This window comes from Lissotriton helveticus, chromosome 2_1 (assembly GCF_964261635.1).
Source record: "Lissotriton helveticus chromosome 2_1, aLisHel1.1, whole genome shotgun sequence".
In the NCBI taxonomy this organism is placed as follows: domain Eukaryota; kingdom Metazoa; phylum Chordata; class Amphibia; order Caudata; family Salamandridae; genus Lissotriton; species Lissotriton helveticus.
This window is the reverse complement of record NC_136059.1, coordinates 1,075,582,010-1,075,599,569: the sequence shown is the minus strand read 5'-3', so window position 1 is coordinate 1,075,599,569 and position 17,560 is coordinate 1,075,582,010. Positions and strand designations below refer to the sequence as shown.

General features: G+C 41.3%; 1 protein-coding gene across 17 annotated transcripts in view; it reads left to right on the top strand.

The window, feature by feature from the left end:
- PTPRD (protein tyrosine phosphatase receptor type D) overlaps positions 1–17,560 on the top strand; it is a 1,484,152-nt gene that overhangs the window by 1,451,976 nt on the left and 14,616 nt on the right. For all 17 annotated transcript variants that reach the window (XM_078675875.1, XM_078675878.1, XM_078675877.1 and 14 more), the window contains one exon: positions 5,565–5,719. In XM_078675875.1, the coding sequence (XP_078532001.1) occupies positions 5,565–5,719 (155 nt within the window). The remainder of the gene's footprint in view (positions 1–5,564; positions 5,720–17,560) is intronic.

Sequence of the window (17,560 nt, the reverse complement as noted above, 5' to 3'; positions counted from 1 at the left end):
GGGAGTGGGGCTTTGTGGTTGGTTAAATGTTGCAGGGTACTTAACTAGATTCTTTCCCTTTACTTCAGTGAGCTTGTAAAGAAACACTTCCCTATGTATTAACATCTTTCTGAATGTTAGTGCTTGCTGAAGTAAACAGCAGCCCAGTGATACTGTTAACCCGGGGCCTGCATGTGAAGGTCAGGAGAGCCGCAGGCGGCCCCTGGGCTGTACTTTGAGCATCACTGTTCTACACAGTTCTGTAGGCCTGTTTCCCGTAGAATGACGATTCAGAAAAGGGGGGTGGTGATGAACAGAGTGTCTGAATTAAGCAGACCACTCTTACCCAGTCCAAAGATCAGGGCTTGATCCATCACCGTTATTTAGCTCACGGCTTGATCCATCACCGTTATTTAGCTTCCCGTAGAATGACGCTCTATAATTGCCAGATTTAGTGAAGGCTGCCATGCAATTTGGCCATCTACTGCTGCATGATTCCAGTGGTCCAGATCTTTACTGCATCCAGTCCACCTCTTGTGGTTTGCAGTGGAGTATAGGTGGCAGTACAATTGTCTTCTTTTCTCGTAGACATTTCTTTGTATTAGGAAGTGATGTCAGTGGTGGGTGGAGGAGATATATCCTAGTTCTCATCTTTGGTGAACAACATGTGTCCTCACTCCCTCAATGGCCAAATTGACATTCACAGATCCCAATGAAAATGTGTCTGATACATGACTGTGCTGTTGACTTGCTGTTAGTACCATTGAAGGAATAGTAACTTTTGTCAGAAAAGAAATATGCCTTTATGGGTGCAGAGTAGACTTTCATGCAATGAAGGAATGGCAGAGTAGGTGCACATCAGCACATCTTTTTCCATACAGCATTGAGTTGTTCCATCTTTGGCCAGACATAGAAACACTATTTTATACTGCAAATATGTATATAAGAAGTTTCTTTCCTCTTCCATTGTGTACCAACATATCCTCACCAAAAGTTACCAGGTAACATAGTTTAAAAAACCCTTTTCATTGTGTTTCCTACCCCAAACGTGTATTATCACATCTGGAATCATGTGGATTCGATGTAATGTAGAATGATACATTTATAAGAAGTAGAACATTTTAATAATCCACTGTTTTAGAAGATAAGAGCTAGGCGACTTATTCGTGAAAATAAAAAACACAAAAATGTGGAAATAATTTTACAACAAAAAGCAAACATAAATGCAGTAAACTATTGACAATGATAGCTGGTAAGCAATTGAGGCATGTGGTCAAGATCCTCACCTGGGAGATAACTATTGATGACTGTTAAAATCACATTCAGATCTGATTATGATAGAGCTGTGTGGTGTATTTTGGGATACTCAGCAGTCGTAATATTAGAAAAGAGTGAGCTCTTTTATTCATCTACAGAAGAGCAAGTCATGACTATGGCAGATAGATACTTGGATCAGAGAAGATTTCTGAGTATGGGGAAGGCTTCTTCTGTTTTTTAAAAAACTATGACTGAAATAGAACACAATTATTACAACAGGCATTGGCAATGCCAGTAGGTCTGGTTTTAAAGGAATGTTGCATGATAAGGTGAAGCATTACTATCAAATGGCATGGGAATGGATATGCATTTGTGTGGAAGCAAAGAACTATAGAATAATTGTGGGATAGGGTAAAAGGTTAGGTGACAGTTTCACTGTTAAGCCAGACCTAAAAATGGACATAGGTCAATTAATAAAAGGGGGCATGCGTGATATACAATAAATCACATGCCATACTTTTGAAGTCTTTAGCCCTAATAAAGTGAGCTGCAGAATTTGGTGTGATGATGAAAGGCATATTCTCTGCGACTTTAGGAAGTGTGTAGTTATTGGCCAGTAAATGTGATATATCCTGTTATTCACCATTGTTGTCCCAGAGTCTCACATGCTGTTGCACTCCAAATGGAAAACAAATCACTTTCTTTATGTCACTCTCTGAGAATAGTTTTGATTAATTGAAATTGAAAGTTTGGGAAAAACTCAATGAAAGTGGCAATCAAATCTAAAATGTGATAAAGTAAGAAAAGCGATTAAACGTTTTCAAAGCCTGATATTTTTATAAGGTATCAATCATCAACTGAAGTGAATATGTGTTTGCTTCTAGTTTTGTTGCCATTTCTTGTCTGAGTGCTTGAGGTAATATTTAGAAGCATGATGAGACGCCATATGCTCTTTCCCTCACTGTGTAAGAAGATGCATGCCTCCAGGATTTTCTGAAGGCAGGGAGGTTGATATCAACAGTATAATTTGTGTCCGTTCGTTTAAATGCCACACACGTCTCAGCAATAATCTAAAAGCAGTATGTGGAACAGGCAAGAAAGAGCAATCGTGTTCATCTCACTATCATGTCATGTGCATGACCGTGTTCGTTGTTCAGTGTCCCAATGCTTTCTCGCTCTTTATGAGCACTTTGCTGAGCCCCACCATGAATTACTCGTAGCATGAGTCGACATCCTTAGGGACAAGATGGGTGAACTGTAAATAGGGACTACCCGTTGCCACTACATCTCGTAGTTAGCCACATATATGACACTTACATAAGCACACAGTGTCATTCCTTTAGTCCCACCTTGGAGCACCATTCAGTCTATAGTGAGTGTTTTAGATGTCCATGTGTCATTGCTAATCTTCAGAAAATGCATGGGGCTCTCCAGGGTCAACTTTTAAGTATTTTGGGGGCTCTGGGCAAGACATACTTTAAAGGCCCCAGTTCTGAATAGCTTTGCATGTTATTACTTATTTTCTGCTAATTCAAAGCCAAAGATGCCAAATAATATTGACTAATACCTTAAAGATTCAGATGGAGACGTATACAGATGTGAGTTAGAGAGAAGGTTCACTTTCCCAAGGGCCCTTTGGAAAGTGGGAGTCCTGGGCAATTGCCCACTTTGCCCTTGACATAAAACATCTCTGGGCCTCTCATAGAGGACTTATTCGTTACCGATTGTCCAGCATACTGAATAAAAAAACACCAACAGCAGAGACCTGGCAGACCAATTGCTTCAATCCTGTATGTCACGGCAGCAGTGAATACAAGAAGGAGGCACAATGTGTAGAATTTTATTTTGGTCAAAGGGGGATAGTGTTAACATGATGCATACTGGAATACTCTAGTGCTAACTGCACATTGCGCAAATTTCATAGGCGATTTTACTTCAAAGCAAAAAACATTGATAATATGCCACCTGTGTTCTCTTTGCACCAGAGGCAATATTATAAAAATGTCATGGGTAAGCAATGGGCATATGCACCACTTTTTGCAGTAGACATTTGTGTTGCCCATTCTGTAATACAGATTGCACTTGCACTAAATATGCACCAGCACAATCTCCAAGGGGGCATTCCCACATGTTCATGAGGACATTGCCATTTTACAGACTTGAGCATAGAGGCAAAGAGGCCATCAGGAGGCACACTGACTCTGTGCCCCCAGAGTGGCAGCACCCCTGCAGTGCCCCCTGGAAGAGGGTCAAATGGGTTCCAGGAACCTCTGTTCCAGTGAAAGTCATCTTTGTTGGCCCCTGCAAAGTGAAAGCAGACCAGAATATGCCCTGGGGGCACAACAGGCATTAGTGGTAGTTTTTATGACCACACTTTGTTATTTCAGAATGGGTGACAGATGCTTAAGTGGCCCTTATATAATACAAATCACAGCAGCTCTAAATGGGCGCTAGCACAATCTCTAGTTGGCATTCCCTGATTGGCATGGGGCAAGACACTTCCCCTATTCTAACTTTAACTTCTGTTTCTGCCGACTTCATGCACCCCATTTTTCTCATTTTGTTCGTGATATAACAATTAAATTATCTCTACAAATGTCTAATTTATAAAAGCATTGTCTTTGTTTGAGGCACTGCACTGTCACCAGAACTATGTGGTCCCGAGGAAAGAGTAGGGAGTTTGACACTCGGTCTCGAAATTGTGACATCATGGCGTTTTCCAGGGCTACTTTACTTTTTTACCTACTTAATTTCCTATTTACTACTTCTGTTACCGTTACTGCCGCACTACTAAAGTCAGGGTCAGAGGTCTGCTCATGAAACACCACTGTGCTGATGGACTCGATTCCCTGTGAGCTTGCAGTGCTTACGTTCATTGTGTTATGGTTTTTATTGCCAGGCCTTCTAAAGAAAAGGGCGATTATGTGCCAAGTTTACAGTGAGAGAAAAGATATCTAATGTTAACTGACTACTATCTAGATAATTCTACCAACAACCACCTTATACTGCTACCTTATTTATGATCTTTTCTCCAGAGAAGGGATACATAGTGTAGTCTGACTGTATCTGCATTTTAAGCCATATTCATAAGTTATTGTGGATATGTGCACTTTCACCAATAGAACATGAATTCAAGAGCTCCCTTTGCCCAGGGGAGAGATTGGCATGCAACATTCTTTGATGAGGATATGTTGAAAAGCTAATCAATTTTACAGGTACTTGGCGATGCAATTGATTTGCTATTCTTATGTTAATATTCATCCGTTTCATCTCACATTGTTTTGTAATCAGGCTACAGTCTCCTTGAATGTATGCCGAGAGATTAAAGGGATTTTTGCAAGTAAACTGGATTGATATTTCTACTTGTGTTTCTATAGATTGTTTCTCGAATAACTACTGTTCTTTCCAAAAGTGTAGACTTTCTAATTAACATCTAAACTGTAACCAGCAATTTCACAGTTTTGATCTGATGCGGATGATTTGATATAAAAGTTACAATAAGCATTCGTTTGCCTTTTGAATTGGTATGTCAGTAAGTTATGTTATTTCAATCTTTTACCAAAGTATATTTGCATGGCTGTATTTAGATGCCATTGACTGGTGTTAAATATGTCTCGCATATTCTCTAGTTAATGTCTACAGCAGGATTTGTCAAGTAATATTTCTATCACTGTGCACTATTCCTCGCACAGTATTTTGGGATATTCTAAAGTTGTATCAGATGGGAGCCACAGTGTGAAAGCTAGATTATTGACTTCTGCATCTGCTACGAGGTTCATCTACCCTCCTCTGCATTCCGAATCTATGGAATAATTAAGTTAACAACCAGGGGCAGCTGGGCAAATAAATCACTTTACATGCTGCTTCTGCTGGAACCCAAACATTTAAGTGGTTGGTTTCTACAGCCAAATACAATTTAGAGGACTCCTGTGGGGTCTGGGGATCTTGAACTTTTCTGAGTTTTTACTTCAATCCATCATACAATCACTACACACACTCTTTTTCTTTGTGCAGATGAATCTTAAGTACTTCATAAATGGCCGCCAAGTTCATCCAACATATTTTAATATTTATAGAATTAATAAAAAGCAAAAACAAAGCCTGTTTACATTAGTACCGGTTTATGGAGTGTGAAATTGTTGTGGTGGAACATAATTTACACTAATAGGAAAAGGGAGGGACGGAAAGCAGTATAAATGGTTGGGTCTCAGCCAGCGCCCTCAGTCCTGCATCTGCTTTAGTTAATGGCTATTGTGAATTCAGCTGTTGCTCATTTATTTCCATCACTCCTAATAATCCATTTCTGGCTTGAATTTTCTTCTTTAAAGGATGGTCAGTCCCGAACAGTGAGACAATTCCAGTTCACTGACTGGCCCGAACAAGGAGTGCCAAAGTCCGGGGAAGGATTTATTGATTTCATTGGTCAAGTTCATAAAACGAAAGAACAGTTTGGCCAGGACGGGCCAATATCAGTGCATTGCAGGTGAGCATTGAAACTATTTTATGCAAGTCCCAGTTCAAATAAGAATACATTCCGGCGAAATGTTCTGTGATTGATCTAAATAGTGTTGGGTGAACATTAATGCCCAAGAGTCATTCTGTGGCATGTGGATTTTGTATATATTTGCATTTATTGATAGGAAAGTAAATAATGAGTTTAAAGATATATTTTAGACATTTACACTGTTGATCAAAATGTACAAGAAGACCAATTGAGGCGGAGTTATGACTTCTCATATATATGCTCCCAGATTGTCAGAATACAGAGAAGTAGATGCAGGAGCATTATCAGTAATCTGTGAAATGTAAATATTCCTAAACTTAATGGCTCATTAGGATGAATTGGGCTTCTAATTTTTCTATGTTTCTGAGATATATCATCTGGTAAAAAAATCTAAACAATCCTGACAGTGGAAATAACATTTTGTCTCTTCATGGTGAACAAGAAATATCCATAAATCACGTAACTCCAAGAAGGCACCACAAACATTAAAATCCAAAGAATTGATTAACTCTTTAAATGACGATGAAGCAGCCTAAATTGTGAAAAGAAATTACAAGATAATACAATGTTTATAGCAACTGATCAAAATAAATGGACGAAATAGAGCATGTCACGTTAAGAGAAGTAAGAGGAAATTCCCTAATATCCCCACTTTGCCCAGAGTTTCAGAAAGCTACCTTAACTAATAGCCAAGACAATCATAAAGTGAACTGACAACGTTCCTACACAAAATTCTGCCTGGGGACTGCCATCTAAAAAAATACTACATCCCTCATCACACTGTGAGATTTGTGGCTCAGAAAACATTAATCCTCATTGACATAGTGAAGCACTTGGAGGACACACAATCTCAGTAGAAGGATTTTAAGTATGGGACACCCTGCCACTCAGCATCCTGACAGAATCCCTTCACACCCGATTCTAGAAAAGTCTAAAACACACTTATTTTTCAACTGTACCACTGCACAAAGACGTGTCAAAATGAATAAATTATTTGTTTGGATATCCAACACTTTGGGCGCTATAAATGATTAAGGGTTAGATGTATCAACATTGGATTTTGTGAGTCTATAATAGCGAGTTTTACTGATTTGCTATTATAGACTCGCAAAATGCAATGTATGTAGATTCTTGAAAGATGACGTAATGTCCTATTGTATTTCCATTTATGGCTTGGGCGGTATGAGTGCATCATGCATTTAACGGTGAAGTGAAACAACTGTATTTCCTCTGAACAAAAAATTCAATAAAATCTGTTTAAAAAAAAAATTTATGTAGGTTCTTGCAAACAATTTGCAATTCCTACGCATACCTTAATTGCGACTCCCAAATTGCGAGTTGCAAATAAGGAATGGTTTCCCATTCATTTCTATGGGCCTAGAGGCCCATAGGAATGAATGGGAATTGCATGCGCAATTTGGGTGTAACCAATAGGTACTCCCAACACTTTGGGCGCTATAAATAATTAAGGGCCAGATGCATCAACATTGGATTTTGTGAGTCTATAATAGCGAGTTTTACTGATTCGCTATTATAGACTCGTAAAATGCAATGTATGTAGGTTCTTGCAAACAATTTGCAATTCCTACGCATACCTTAATTGCGACTCGCAAATTGTGAGTCACAAATAAGGAATGGCTTCCCATTCATTTCTAAGGGCCTAGGGGCCCATAGGAATGAATGGGAATTGCATGCGCAATTTGGGAGTAACCAATAGGTACTCGCAAATTGCGCATGCAATTTCAAGGGTGCAAGGGTGCCAAAAGGACACCCTGTTGCACCTCTAAAATATGTATGTATGCACATGTGGCACACATACATGCCCTAAGGGCATGTATGTGCACCACATGGCACTAAGAAAAATGCAAAAAAGTGCATTTTTCTAGGAATTTGCAAATTACCACCAACTAAAGTTGGTGGTAATTTGCGATTTCTTAATGCTAATTCGCAATTTGCGATAGCTACAAGAATTGCATTTAAGGAATCACAAATTGTGATTCCCTAACACTACTGGAAAGTAGTTGTGTTTTTTGTGGGATTAGCTAATTTTATAACTCATATAAGTATATAAGTAAGCCAGTTAGGAAAGAATTTGCTTATCCATACTTATGGTCAAGGTGGACCGGCACCACTTGCATTATTGTCTAACAAGGCATTTAAAAAAGTATTTTATTTTCAGTAAACAGCTGACCCATTTACTGACATACCGTGTAATACTAGCACAATGCATAAAGATGGACGCCTGATACTCTCTCGTACATCTTCTCTCATTCCTGGCAGAGTGGTAAAGAGCAGACAGGCTACTTAGAGGACATTGTCAAGCATTTCACATCACCAACATGGACAATAAGAAATTGACCTGACTCGATACAAATCCGACACCAAATTATAAAAATAGCTCAGATATTTATATATTTCTAGACACCAAATTAAAATCAATACGTACAGTATAACCGAAGATATCCATGTTAAATCCATAAATAGATCAATACTTTGAAATTTAAAAATAGTAACTTTGCGGTCAATGGGGAAAAACACATAAGTGCAATCGGTACTTTAGAGAGTGACTTCAACGGAACCTACTTGGAGTTATAGTCGTGTGAGCCCTAGGACAGTTCACAACAGCTAGCACAACTTTACCTGACTTTTAGCTGTCAAACAGAGCTGTCAATCAGGTGTGGGATCCCTTAGCAAAAAGGTATTTGCTGGGTGAGTTGAGCAAAACCCTTTGGAAATAAAGCAAGGGGCTGACTCTAGACCAGGAGTCTCCAGGCAGACCATATCTACCTGGTTCAGGGGACTCAAGTGCAGAGGTGCTCTTGGTTATCAGTGGTACTGAACCGGATCCGCAGCCAAGCATGACAAGAGAGAGTAAAAACAAAAGCAAGATCCTTATGAGGGAGCCACAGGGCTTGTTGGTCGCTCAAACAATTCAATCGCTTCTCTTGAAGCGTCGAGTATATCAGGTTGTAGTCAAATCGACCACCAACAAGCCTTTGAACCTTCAAGTACTCCGGTTGAGGAAATCTTTATCCAGAGGACCAGGGAATTGTTGTGGAAGGCTGAGCCTCGCTGAGGGCCAGGACTTCAGGTTCCAGAAGTCACTTGCACAAGAACTTTGAGCGGCCATGCTGAGTGGCTCGGGTGCAAAACTTCAAGGTTGTGGACTTTGCGATTTGTGCCTGCCAACTGCAGGTAACAGTTTCTCTAGCCCAAAGGAGTTCACATGAAGTCTGGAGTATGCAGAGGGGTTCACCTTCCCTTTGGAAATGTTCTCTTGGCTTGGTCGACTTGCAATCCAATGGGTGCAGTGGGGCTGCCACAAGTGCAGAGCTTTCCACCTATCTTCATGGAGTCCTGCCTTGTCATGGAAAAGGTATTTTTTTATATCACTTAGAATCTAAGATTCTGGTGTCTGGCATGCCCCTTCAATCCTGGACTTAGTCGGCGTGAGGACTAGTGGCCAATGGGCATGTAGTCTTGCAGCTCATCCGCCCCAGTAGTGACAGCATCCAGAGGGTGAACCTCACTAAAACTAGTCAGAACCCGATTTTTTTAGGGCTAAATTCAAGATGGCCAGCACCATTCCAACTGTGCACCTCAGATGCATCACCCTAGAGGTGTGGTCAGCCTTGTGGAGGTGCACGCCTTCCTGCATAGCTAATTTCCTGCCTGCCCATGAAAAACAGTACCTGGAGCAGGGGGAGACTTTTTCCTTGACTGGGGAACAAGATCCTTTGTCTAGTGGCGCAAGTGAAGTCTTTGAGTCTCACCGCCATCCCAGTCTAATCACTAGCCCATCTGGTGTGGGCGTAGGTGTCACCTCTGCCTTACACAGGTATTTGTCTCTGGCCTCTGGGAGTGGCATGCACTCCCCAGCATGAGGTCAGGCCTCTGTCTTGGCAGCAAACACTAAAAAAGCCCACCAAGGCATGAGAATTCTGTTTAAACTAGGCAGGTACTGTCTAAAGTACCACCTGGGTACATACTGGTTAAACCTTGACACCACAAGTGTTTTGGGGGTTAAAAGGCACAGTGTTTGACACCAAACATTAAAGAAATTGGCCGGGTCATCATAGAGATGGACATATAGGTGCTGCCCATAAGCCAGCCCATGTTGTCCAATGGACTGCCAGTCACTTGCGGTAGAATTACATTTAGAATGCTGCCACAGGGCAATATATGCTTGCACATATAACTCCACACATATAATTTAATGCACCCTGCCTTCTTGGCTATAGGAGACCTACCTTAGGGGTTGCTCACATATATTAAATGCAGTGAGGTGACCCTGTCAAACATGGTATGTGCAGGGTCAAACTTGAGCAGGCCATATGCTCATTCAGGGCTGACATGGCAGACCTGCAGACTTCGATTTTCCTCAGGTCACTAAGGGTGGCGCAATAAGTGCTGCAGCCTTGGAACCCCTCGGTGCCACTGGTACCAGATACTAGGGCCTTAACGAGGTGTAAAAGTACTTGCCATTTGGGTGTACTAATTCACAGTTACAGTTTGAGGGACAGAGCTCTGGTGCTGGGCCTCGTTAACAGGACCAAACACACTTTCAGATCCATTACCATAGCATCTTAGTAGCAAACAAGTTGGGGGTGACCATCCAGAAAGGGGAATTTACAACAGATGTGTTTCTCTGATGGTTATCGTTTTCAATCAATTCACATTTTGGAAACAGCAAAAATGGTGAACACAAAAAACGTAGGATTAGGAAATAAAGGTCCCATGTCTGAAGGCTACCTTCACTCTGTGATCTGTTTGAAGTTGCAAAAACATATAGTTGTTCATCTGCAGTATGTCCTCCTGAAAACTGTTTTTGCAAATTCGTAATATTCTTAGCTTGTAATTGAATGGGTCTTTCTCATCACCTTCTGGTGATATTTTACCTGATAGGTGTCAACCAGCTAATATTGGAGCTGCCTTTTGCTGTCCATCAAGGTGCCTTGCCAATGGATACATTTAATGTTCTCTTTATCTGTGAATGTGTTAAACTATTTCTTTCTTCAATTGTAAAAAAATAATCATATTCCTTTCACAATGTTTCATGAAGTGAAACACCTACAGATAAAACTGAGGGCTTCCTTCACCGATGATGCACAATACTAGTAAACCCTTATAAAAGGATTCTTGAGAGTAAATATCCATTGCACACAGATTTCCCATTTTACAATTAGTTAAACGATTTTAGATAATTCCCAACAACTGTTTGTTGGTATGATACGCATTAATCTCAGGAATCTTGCCAGTAGTCAATTTTTCAAAGTTGGTAGCTTCTGAGTATGACTTTGGAAATATGTCTATCAATCCTAAAATGCTTTTCTAGGCGTTTTACATTATTTTGTCATTATTTGCTAGTGTGTTTTCACTGACCCACTTGCTCAAATATATAGGCTTCCTGGGAGGTTTGCAATTGCAATTGATATTCCTAATGTGTTGAATTGAGATATTTATGAGGAAATGATGCATACATTCATTAATATAAATATATACATACGCCTCACCAGGGTGGCTACCAAAGCCACATTTATAGTACCAAAAATGTATTGCTAAAATAGCCATATCTGCCTCCATGCACATTCAGAAAGCTTTCAGTGGTACTGATTTATTTCTTCACAGTCACACAACAACTCAGAGGCATATTTGCAAGCCCCTATCACCACCACAACATCACTTTTCGGGACTTTATAGTGGTGATATGGGCTTTTCCTTATATTCAAGGCAGTGTTGAGCCACTTCACATGGCTTAACGCAGCCTTGTAAATAAATCCCCCTTTCACGCTTTACTTAGTCTGAAAGGGGAGGGCAATGGGTGTTGCAATGAGCGTTCCACCACAAAACACATTGATTTTGACACTGCCCCCTATTTACGAGGGTGGTGTAAATACGCGGCAGCTCCAAAATTAAGACCAGGCAAAATCTTGTCTTAACCTGGCGAAACAAGGAGAAGTTTTAAATTTCTCCTCGTTTTTGCTGTTTCCATGTGAGCTACCTAGTGCAGCACACATAGAAACAGTAAAATGCCTTTGATTGTTGACGTGCAGGAAGGTGTTCCTTCCTGCACATAAACAATCATTTAAAAAAATGTTTTCACAATTTCTATGTGTGCTGCATTAAGCAGCACACATAGAAGTTACAAAAAGGCATTTAAAGATTGTTTATGTGCAGGAAGGGACACCATCCTGCACATAAGCAATCCTTTCCCTCAACGCAGGCACCCTTGCGTTGTGGTACAAGGGTGTCTGGGTTGGCGTTAGGCTAACAAATTTAGCGCCAGTGCAGGAGGAAACACAGGGCTCCACCATATTGTTGTAAATATGGTGCAGCCCTGCATTTCAGAAGTGGCGGAATGCGGTGTTAAGCCAAGGAGGCTAAAGCAGCACTCCGGCATATTTACTACTTCGTAGTATATATGCCCCTCAGTCTATTTCTGCCCACATCTATTCGGAAGGTGCAGTCTGGGGATACACCTCTAATGCCTTTGGCAATGACCCACCACACACTGTAGACGGAGCTGGTCAAAACAGACTGCTACTTCCCCGCAGTGGTGGCTGGCATTTAGCAGCGGTAAGGGGGGAAGGTCAGTGATGGGATGAAAAAAGAAATTAAACACTTACCTCTGTACCGCTGCCTCTGCCGCCGCCTCTCATCCTTTTCGCCTACTTTCAGGACTCCAGTGCAGGAAGTAGGAAACACCTGGATCCCAGGATCCCCATAGCCAGCGTTGTGATTGGTCTGAGTGCCGTGGTTTGGCGCTCAGCAAGGGGCTTGGAGCCTGGGCATGTTCTCCACCCAGGTTGTATTGCAGCTTGGGTGGACAACCTGCCACGTGCTTGAGCTGCCGAGACAGCCTGCCAAAGCTTCGTGCACACTTAGAATTATCATTTTATTTTTTCCTTTTTGACCTGGTCAGTGTGGCGACGCTCCACCACGTTAGCGGAGGAGCCGACCTTGCTTCCCTGCTAATTGCAGACACAATGAAAGTAAAATGCGTTCCTGCCTGCCTACTCCAGGTACCTCTTTCGTGATAGATAATATAAATGTCAAAAGTGAATCTGAGCACCTCTTTATTTACCATAAGCTCTAAAGCTGATGAAAAATTCACCCTACACAACAATGTTTGGAATATAAAATCACCTTGTTGTTTTCAGACTCTTCGATTTATGTGTGAATTTTCCTTTTTAACAAAACAGCAGATTTGTTTCCCTTTGCCTCGCTACATTCACTATTGAAAATTAGAAGGTTTGCAGAGGCACACATCGAATGACCTCCTCTTGTCCAGAATAAGTTTGTCTTTTGTGTAAAATGCTTATTAACAAATGGTAATCCATTGGCTTACTTTACTAACGAAGAAGTGCAGCACTTGGGCGCTTTATATAACAAGTGCTTTGATTGGCTGACGCTCTTTTTCTGTTCGTAATAGAAATAACAAGCGGGCTGTACCCACCCTAAGCCAAAATAACAGACATTACGCTGGGAACTTGGGTAGTTTTTGATTAGTTCCTGCAATCACATTCTAATTTCCCAGCAGATGAGAAAAAGCAATATTTTGTATTTGAAATGGAACTTTTACGAGACAAATTGACATTTTGCTGATGAAAGCAATTTTACATCACTATACCTGGTTTGCCAATAGACCAAGGCTATGTCATTGCTTCTTCTAATCAAAAGGCAATTGAAGTGGCAGGTAACAAACAGTGTGCATATGGATTCATTTCAGAAGTACATTCTGCAGTGTTCATCGTTATTATTCCTCCTGCAACACTTTCAGCATTCGTTGTACTGCCTTCTTAAAATCCAATATCTTGACAAATTATTTATTTATAAAGCTTTATATAGCACAAACTTGACTCTAGAGGATATCAGAGCGCTTTAAAAATGGTTAGACGAGAAGAAACAGGTAGAACAACCAACAAACATATATCCTGACAGTGCATGTTGTGAATCAGGAAAAGTCCAATAAGTTACTATTTCAATACACATTGTCAATGAGGCCCTAGTGTTACGCAGAACAATATTACCTCCAAACTAGACCAGTGCAAACTTGAGGTATAGGTAGGGTGCATATACAATGAAAGCCACTTAACACTTGGTCGGAAAGTGAGAAATCCTGACTTTTTTATTGTCCAGTCACTTCAGGAACAATAAATACCCATTAATAGAAATGTTACCCTATTTAAACACCCCCATGTGATCAAATGAACCCTTCTGTTTTCAGACCCTTCCTGTCCTAGTGTTATCCGAAATACATGGGCCCTGATACACAATGGTAAACCTACAGCCTCGTGCAAGGACAGGACGTAAATTGAGCCATTGGGAGAGGCATGTCTGAACAGTGTTGTACCGAAACTAGAGCCCCCCCCCCCCCCCCCCCCCGAAAAGTACATGCAGGTAGACCCTCCGTGCTCTGGACCCAGTTTAGAGCTCACTGGCCAGGTACCTGCCAATGCCAAAGGGGGACCTCGGAGCTCGGGGGCTGCGGGGGCTTTTGTTACACCACTGAGTGTGGATATTTTTCCTATTATTCCTTCTTTCCTCATTCCCTAACACTCCGGATGCTTTCCTCTTTCATAAGAATGCCTCTTCCTCCTCCACTAATTCCCTCCACAATAGACTTAGCTTGTTAAAAGATTTCTGAATGTTTGTCTCAGAGTAACAAGCAGAGGAGAGCAAAAGAGCCCACACTCGACACAGCCACAGTCAGCGTGCTCCAATTCACTAATTATCAAAAGCTGGCGTTTGGGTCAATTAAACTATTGAAATATATATATATATTTTAACTGTGTGGTCCATTCCATTTCATGCTGACGTTTTCTGACATAGAATGGATTTGTAAAGTTAATGCATTTCACATTCTGAGCCATTACAGAGGATCAGATAATTGCCAACGCCTTTTGTCTGATAATTAAACACCAATCTACTTGAATTGCCCATATTCCGGTTTCAACAAACATTTAGCAAATCAATGGCATGTACAAGTTTGCCTGCTTGAAATGAGAAGACATACTATGTGTGTCCTATGATCAGTTGTTTAATATGGTAATGCAATTCCACTATTGCAAACCTTAGAAAAACTTCAGCCTTCTTAGGTCGATTGGTCTGTGTGCCCTCAGACAATCTGAATAAACATCTACATCCTGTTCTGTACTCTGAAAGAGTTGGGCAGAGAACACTAGAGGTATGGCTCAAACAATGTGCTTTCCTCATGACTTCTTGATTGAACTGGTGGCTTTTCTGCAGGGCCGATTCTTGACATGAAAGGTCACTACTAATTCACAGTTTGTAAGTTTGTGCATCAGCCACATAGGGCTAGTGTTGTCAACTGTCCGAATGATAAAATTGACAGGTCCAAACTCTGCCTTTGTGCCATATGATAATGGTATCTTTATCACTGTGTAATAACCAGATCTGAAGGTCCTGGGGCAATCAATTACTGAGAACTCAAATTGTTGGGTCATTAGGCGCCTTTTTTGTGACCCCTAAAACTGGGGACTGGGTATTAATTTTAGCATTTGACTTTCAGAATAGTGAGGCAGTCCATTGTTTATTTGAGGAGGTGCTTTGGGCTGACACCCAGAACTCAGCAATGCAAGAAACAATACTCAATAAATCAATATCATGCTATTTGCTTTTTCCTTTTTACTTCCTTAAAAAAGTTCTTTAATATTTGGAAAACTATATGCTGCACACAAATAGTTAACATATGGAAAATGACAGGTGGACAAATCAATAGAATGCCCAGCTAAGGGCATCCAACTGCAGATGATGCACACTAAAGAACAATCTTAGGAGTCACGTCATTCCTGAATACAAACTAGACCCAGTAGATCTGAGGCACTTTTAATGGCTTGCACGTCAGCAGACCCTGAACCCTAAAAATAAAACACCACTATACATACCTGTAGCAAATTATGTGGCATGCAATTATGAAAAGTCAGGCTTACTGGATTTGCCACAGGGTGTTCACTCTCCATTTAACTATAAAGTATGTCAATTTCAGTACTAATAAACACTCTAAAATGTTACCACAATAATGAACATACTTTGCCATTTATTTATTAAACAATCGTAACTACTGTTTGGACAATTTCCAATAGTAAACATTAGAAAAGATTGAGCATTTCCGTGAAAATAATATTTCTTCTGCTTTATCAAGCTACTTACTAATCACTCAGAACCTAGAAGCTGAATGTGCACTATGCGCTCCAAAACAAAATGAAAGCTCAGCCCCGATAGTGCTTGATTTTGCAGTAAACCTCTCCTGGGCCTACTGATAATTTACCTTGGGAGATTTAGGCTGGCAAATGTTCTCTATTAATAAAAACAAAGCCCCAGATGTAAGTGGGTGACTCTCCTGGGTGGCCCCCGAATGCAACACAAAATATCTTTGGTGCCTCTGCTCATCTGTGGGTGCCACAAGAACAATATGCATTTTTTTAATTGGTCCAGCTGGGATGTATTGGGTGGTCCTCTGGCCCGGGGCCCATTGGCTTTCTTTTGCTGAAGCTTTTTTATTATCCTGTGATTTTCAGTTTGTTGTGGTGGCATAATGTGGGTGCCCCTGCGCTCCTTGGAGGAGCAGCATACTACAAAAGCAGTACCATGCAGTGGCCCAACCACAGTGTGGTCCAGCTCCTCTACGTTCCAATAAACATTGGTTTATGGAGGAAGGCCAGAGTAGTTATACTCCTGCACTCCCATGCTACAGTTTCCGAGCACTAGAGATACGGTGTGCATTAGCACACAGAGGGCCTGAGGAGGCCCCGCTTTTTATGGGGCCATACAGGACAGTCATGTGTACTCCGGAGATAGGAACGTTGAATTTGCCATTCTCACCCCTTAACGGTGTAAAGTTTAAAAAAATACCACATTGGCTCTCCTGGTTCCCCCAGGAGACCTAACTAGCCATCGGCTCCTTCCAGGGGGGTCGTAAATTACACATGGGGCAAGTCTGCCACAAATTACATGGCACCAATGGCAAGCTTCTGCAATGCCACACTTGAACGACTGATTGGCTAATTCTTTCTTTCGTAACTGCTGCCCAGTAGGGGCAAATGTCCTATTTTTTCATTCTGCTGGTGCCTACCAGCCACCAGGAGTGTTCTTGAAGGGTCCCTGAAAAACAAGTCTATTTGTGAATTGTCAAAGTACTGCCATCTTGCCCATCCCATGGCAGTCTCCTGACTTGAGGTCTTCCTGTAGCCACACCCCATGGTCCTCAAAGTAGACTACTTATCTTACTTGCACTTGCTGATCACCCAAAGCCATCCAACATTGTAAGTTGTCTCTGTTTCCAGCAGAAGTTTGTGGTACCAATTCTTTTCTTTAGGCACCTGCAAACAAGAGCCGTCAACAGAGGTCCAAGAGGACACCTTCCTACAGATTCCCCAGCAAGTCCACCCAATACAGACCCCAAGAGAGAGGTGGTAAGCTAGTGCACTAACTCTGGAGACAAGAGTCCAAAACACGCCCCACAGGTAAACACCCAGAGTGTCCTTCTTCTCCAGAGAGGGGTGCATACATAATGTGGGCCTGTCAGTCTTCTGGTGCTCTTCCTCTTCATCTCAAAGTTTCTTCCTTGTGAAGGGGGTTCAAAAGTGGAGGTGGAGAGCTATAGAATGTAGTTGGCCAAACCCAAACAAAAGATGCTACATCTTCCCTCCACTCCTGACTGGTACTTCTAAGGAGCCACCCACTGGCTGTCACACCTCCATGCAGAGCTTAATCGGAAGAGTCAGACTTTCATTTTAAATAAGAGTTGAGACTTATCTTTCTCTATGACCTTGCTCTACCAACTTAGGTTACATTTCT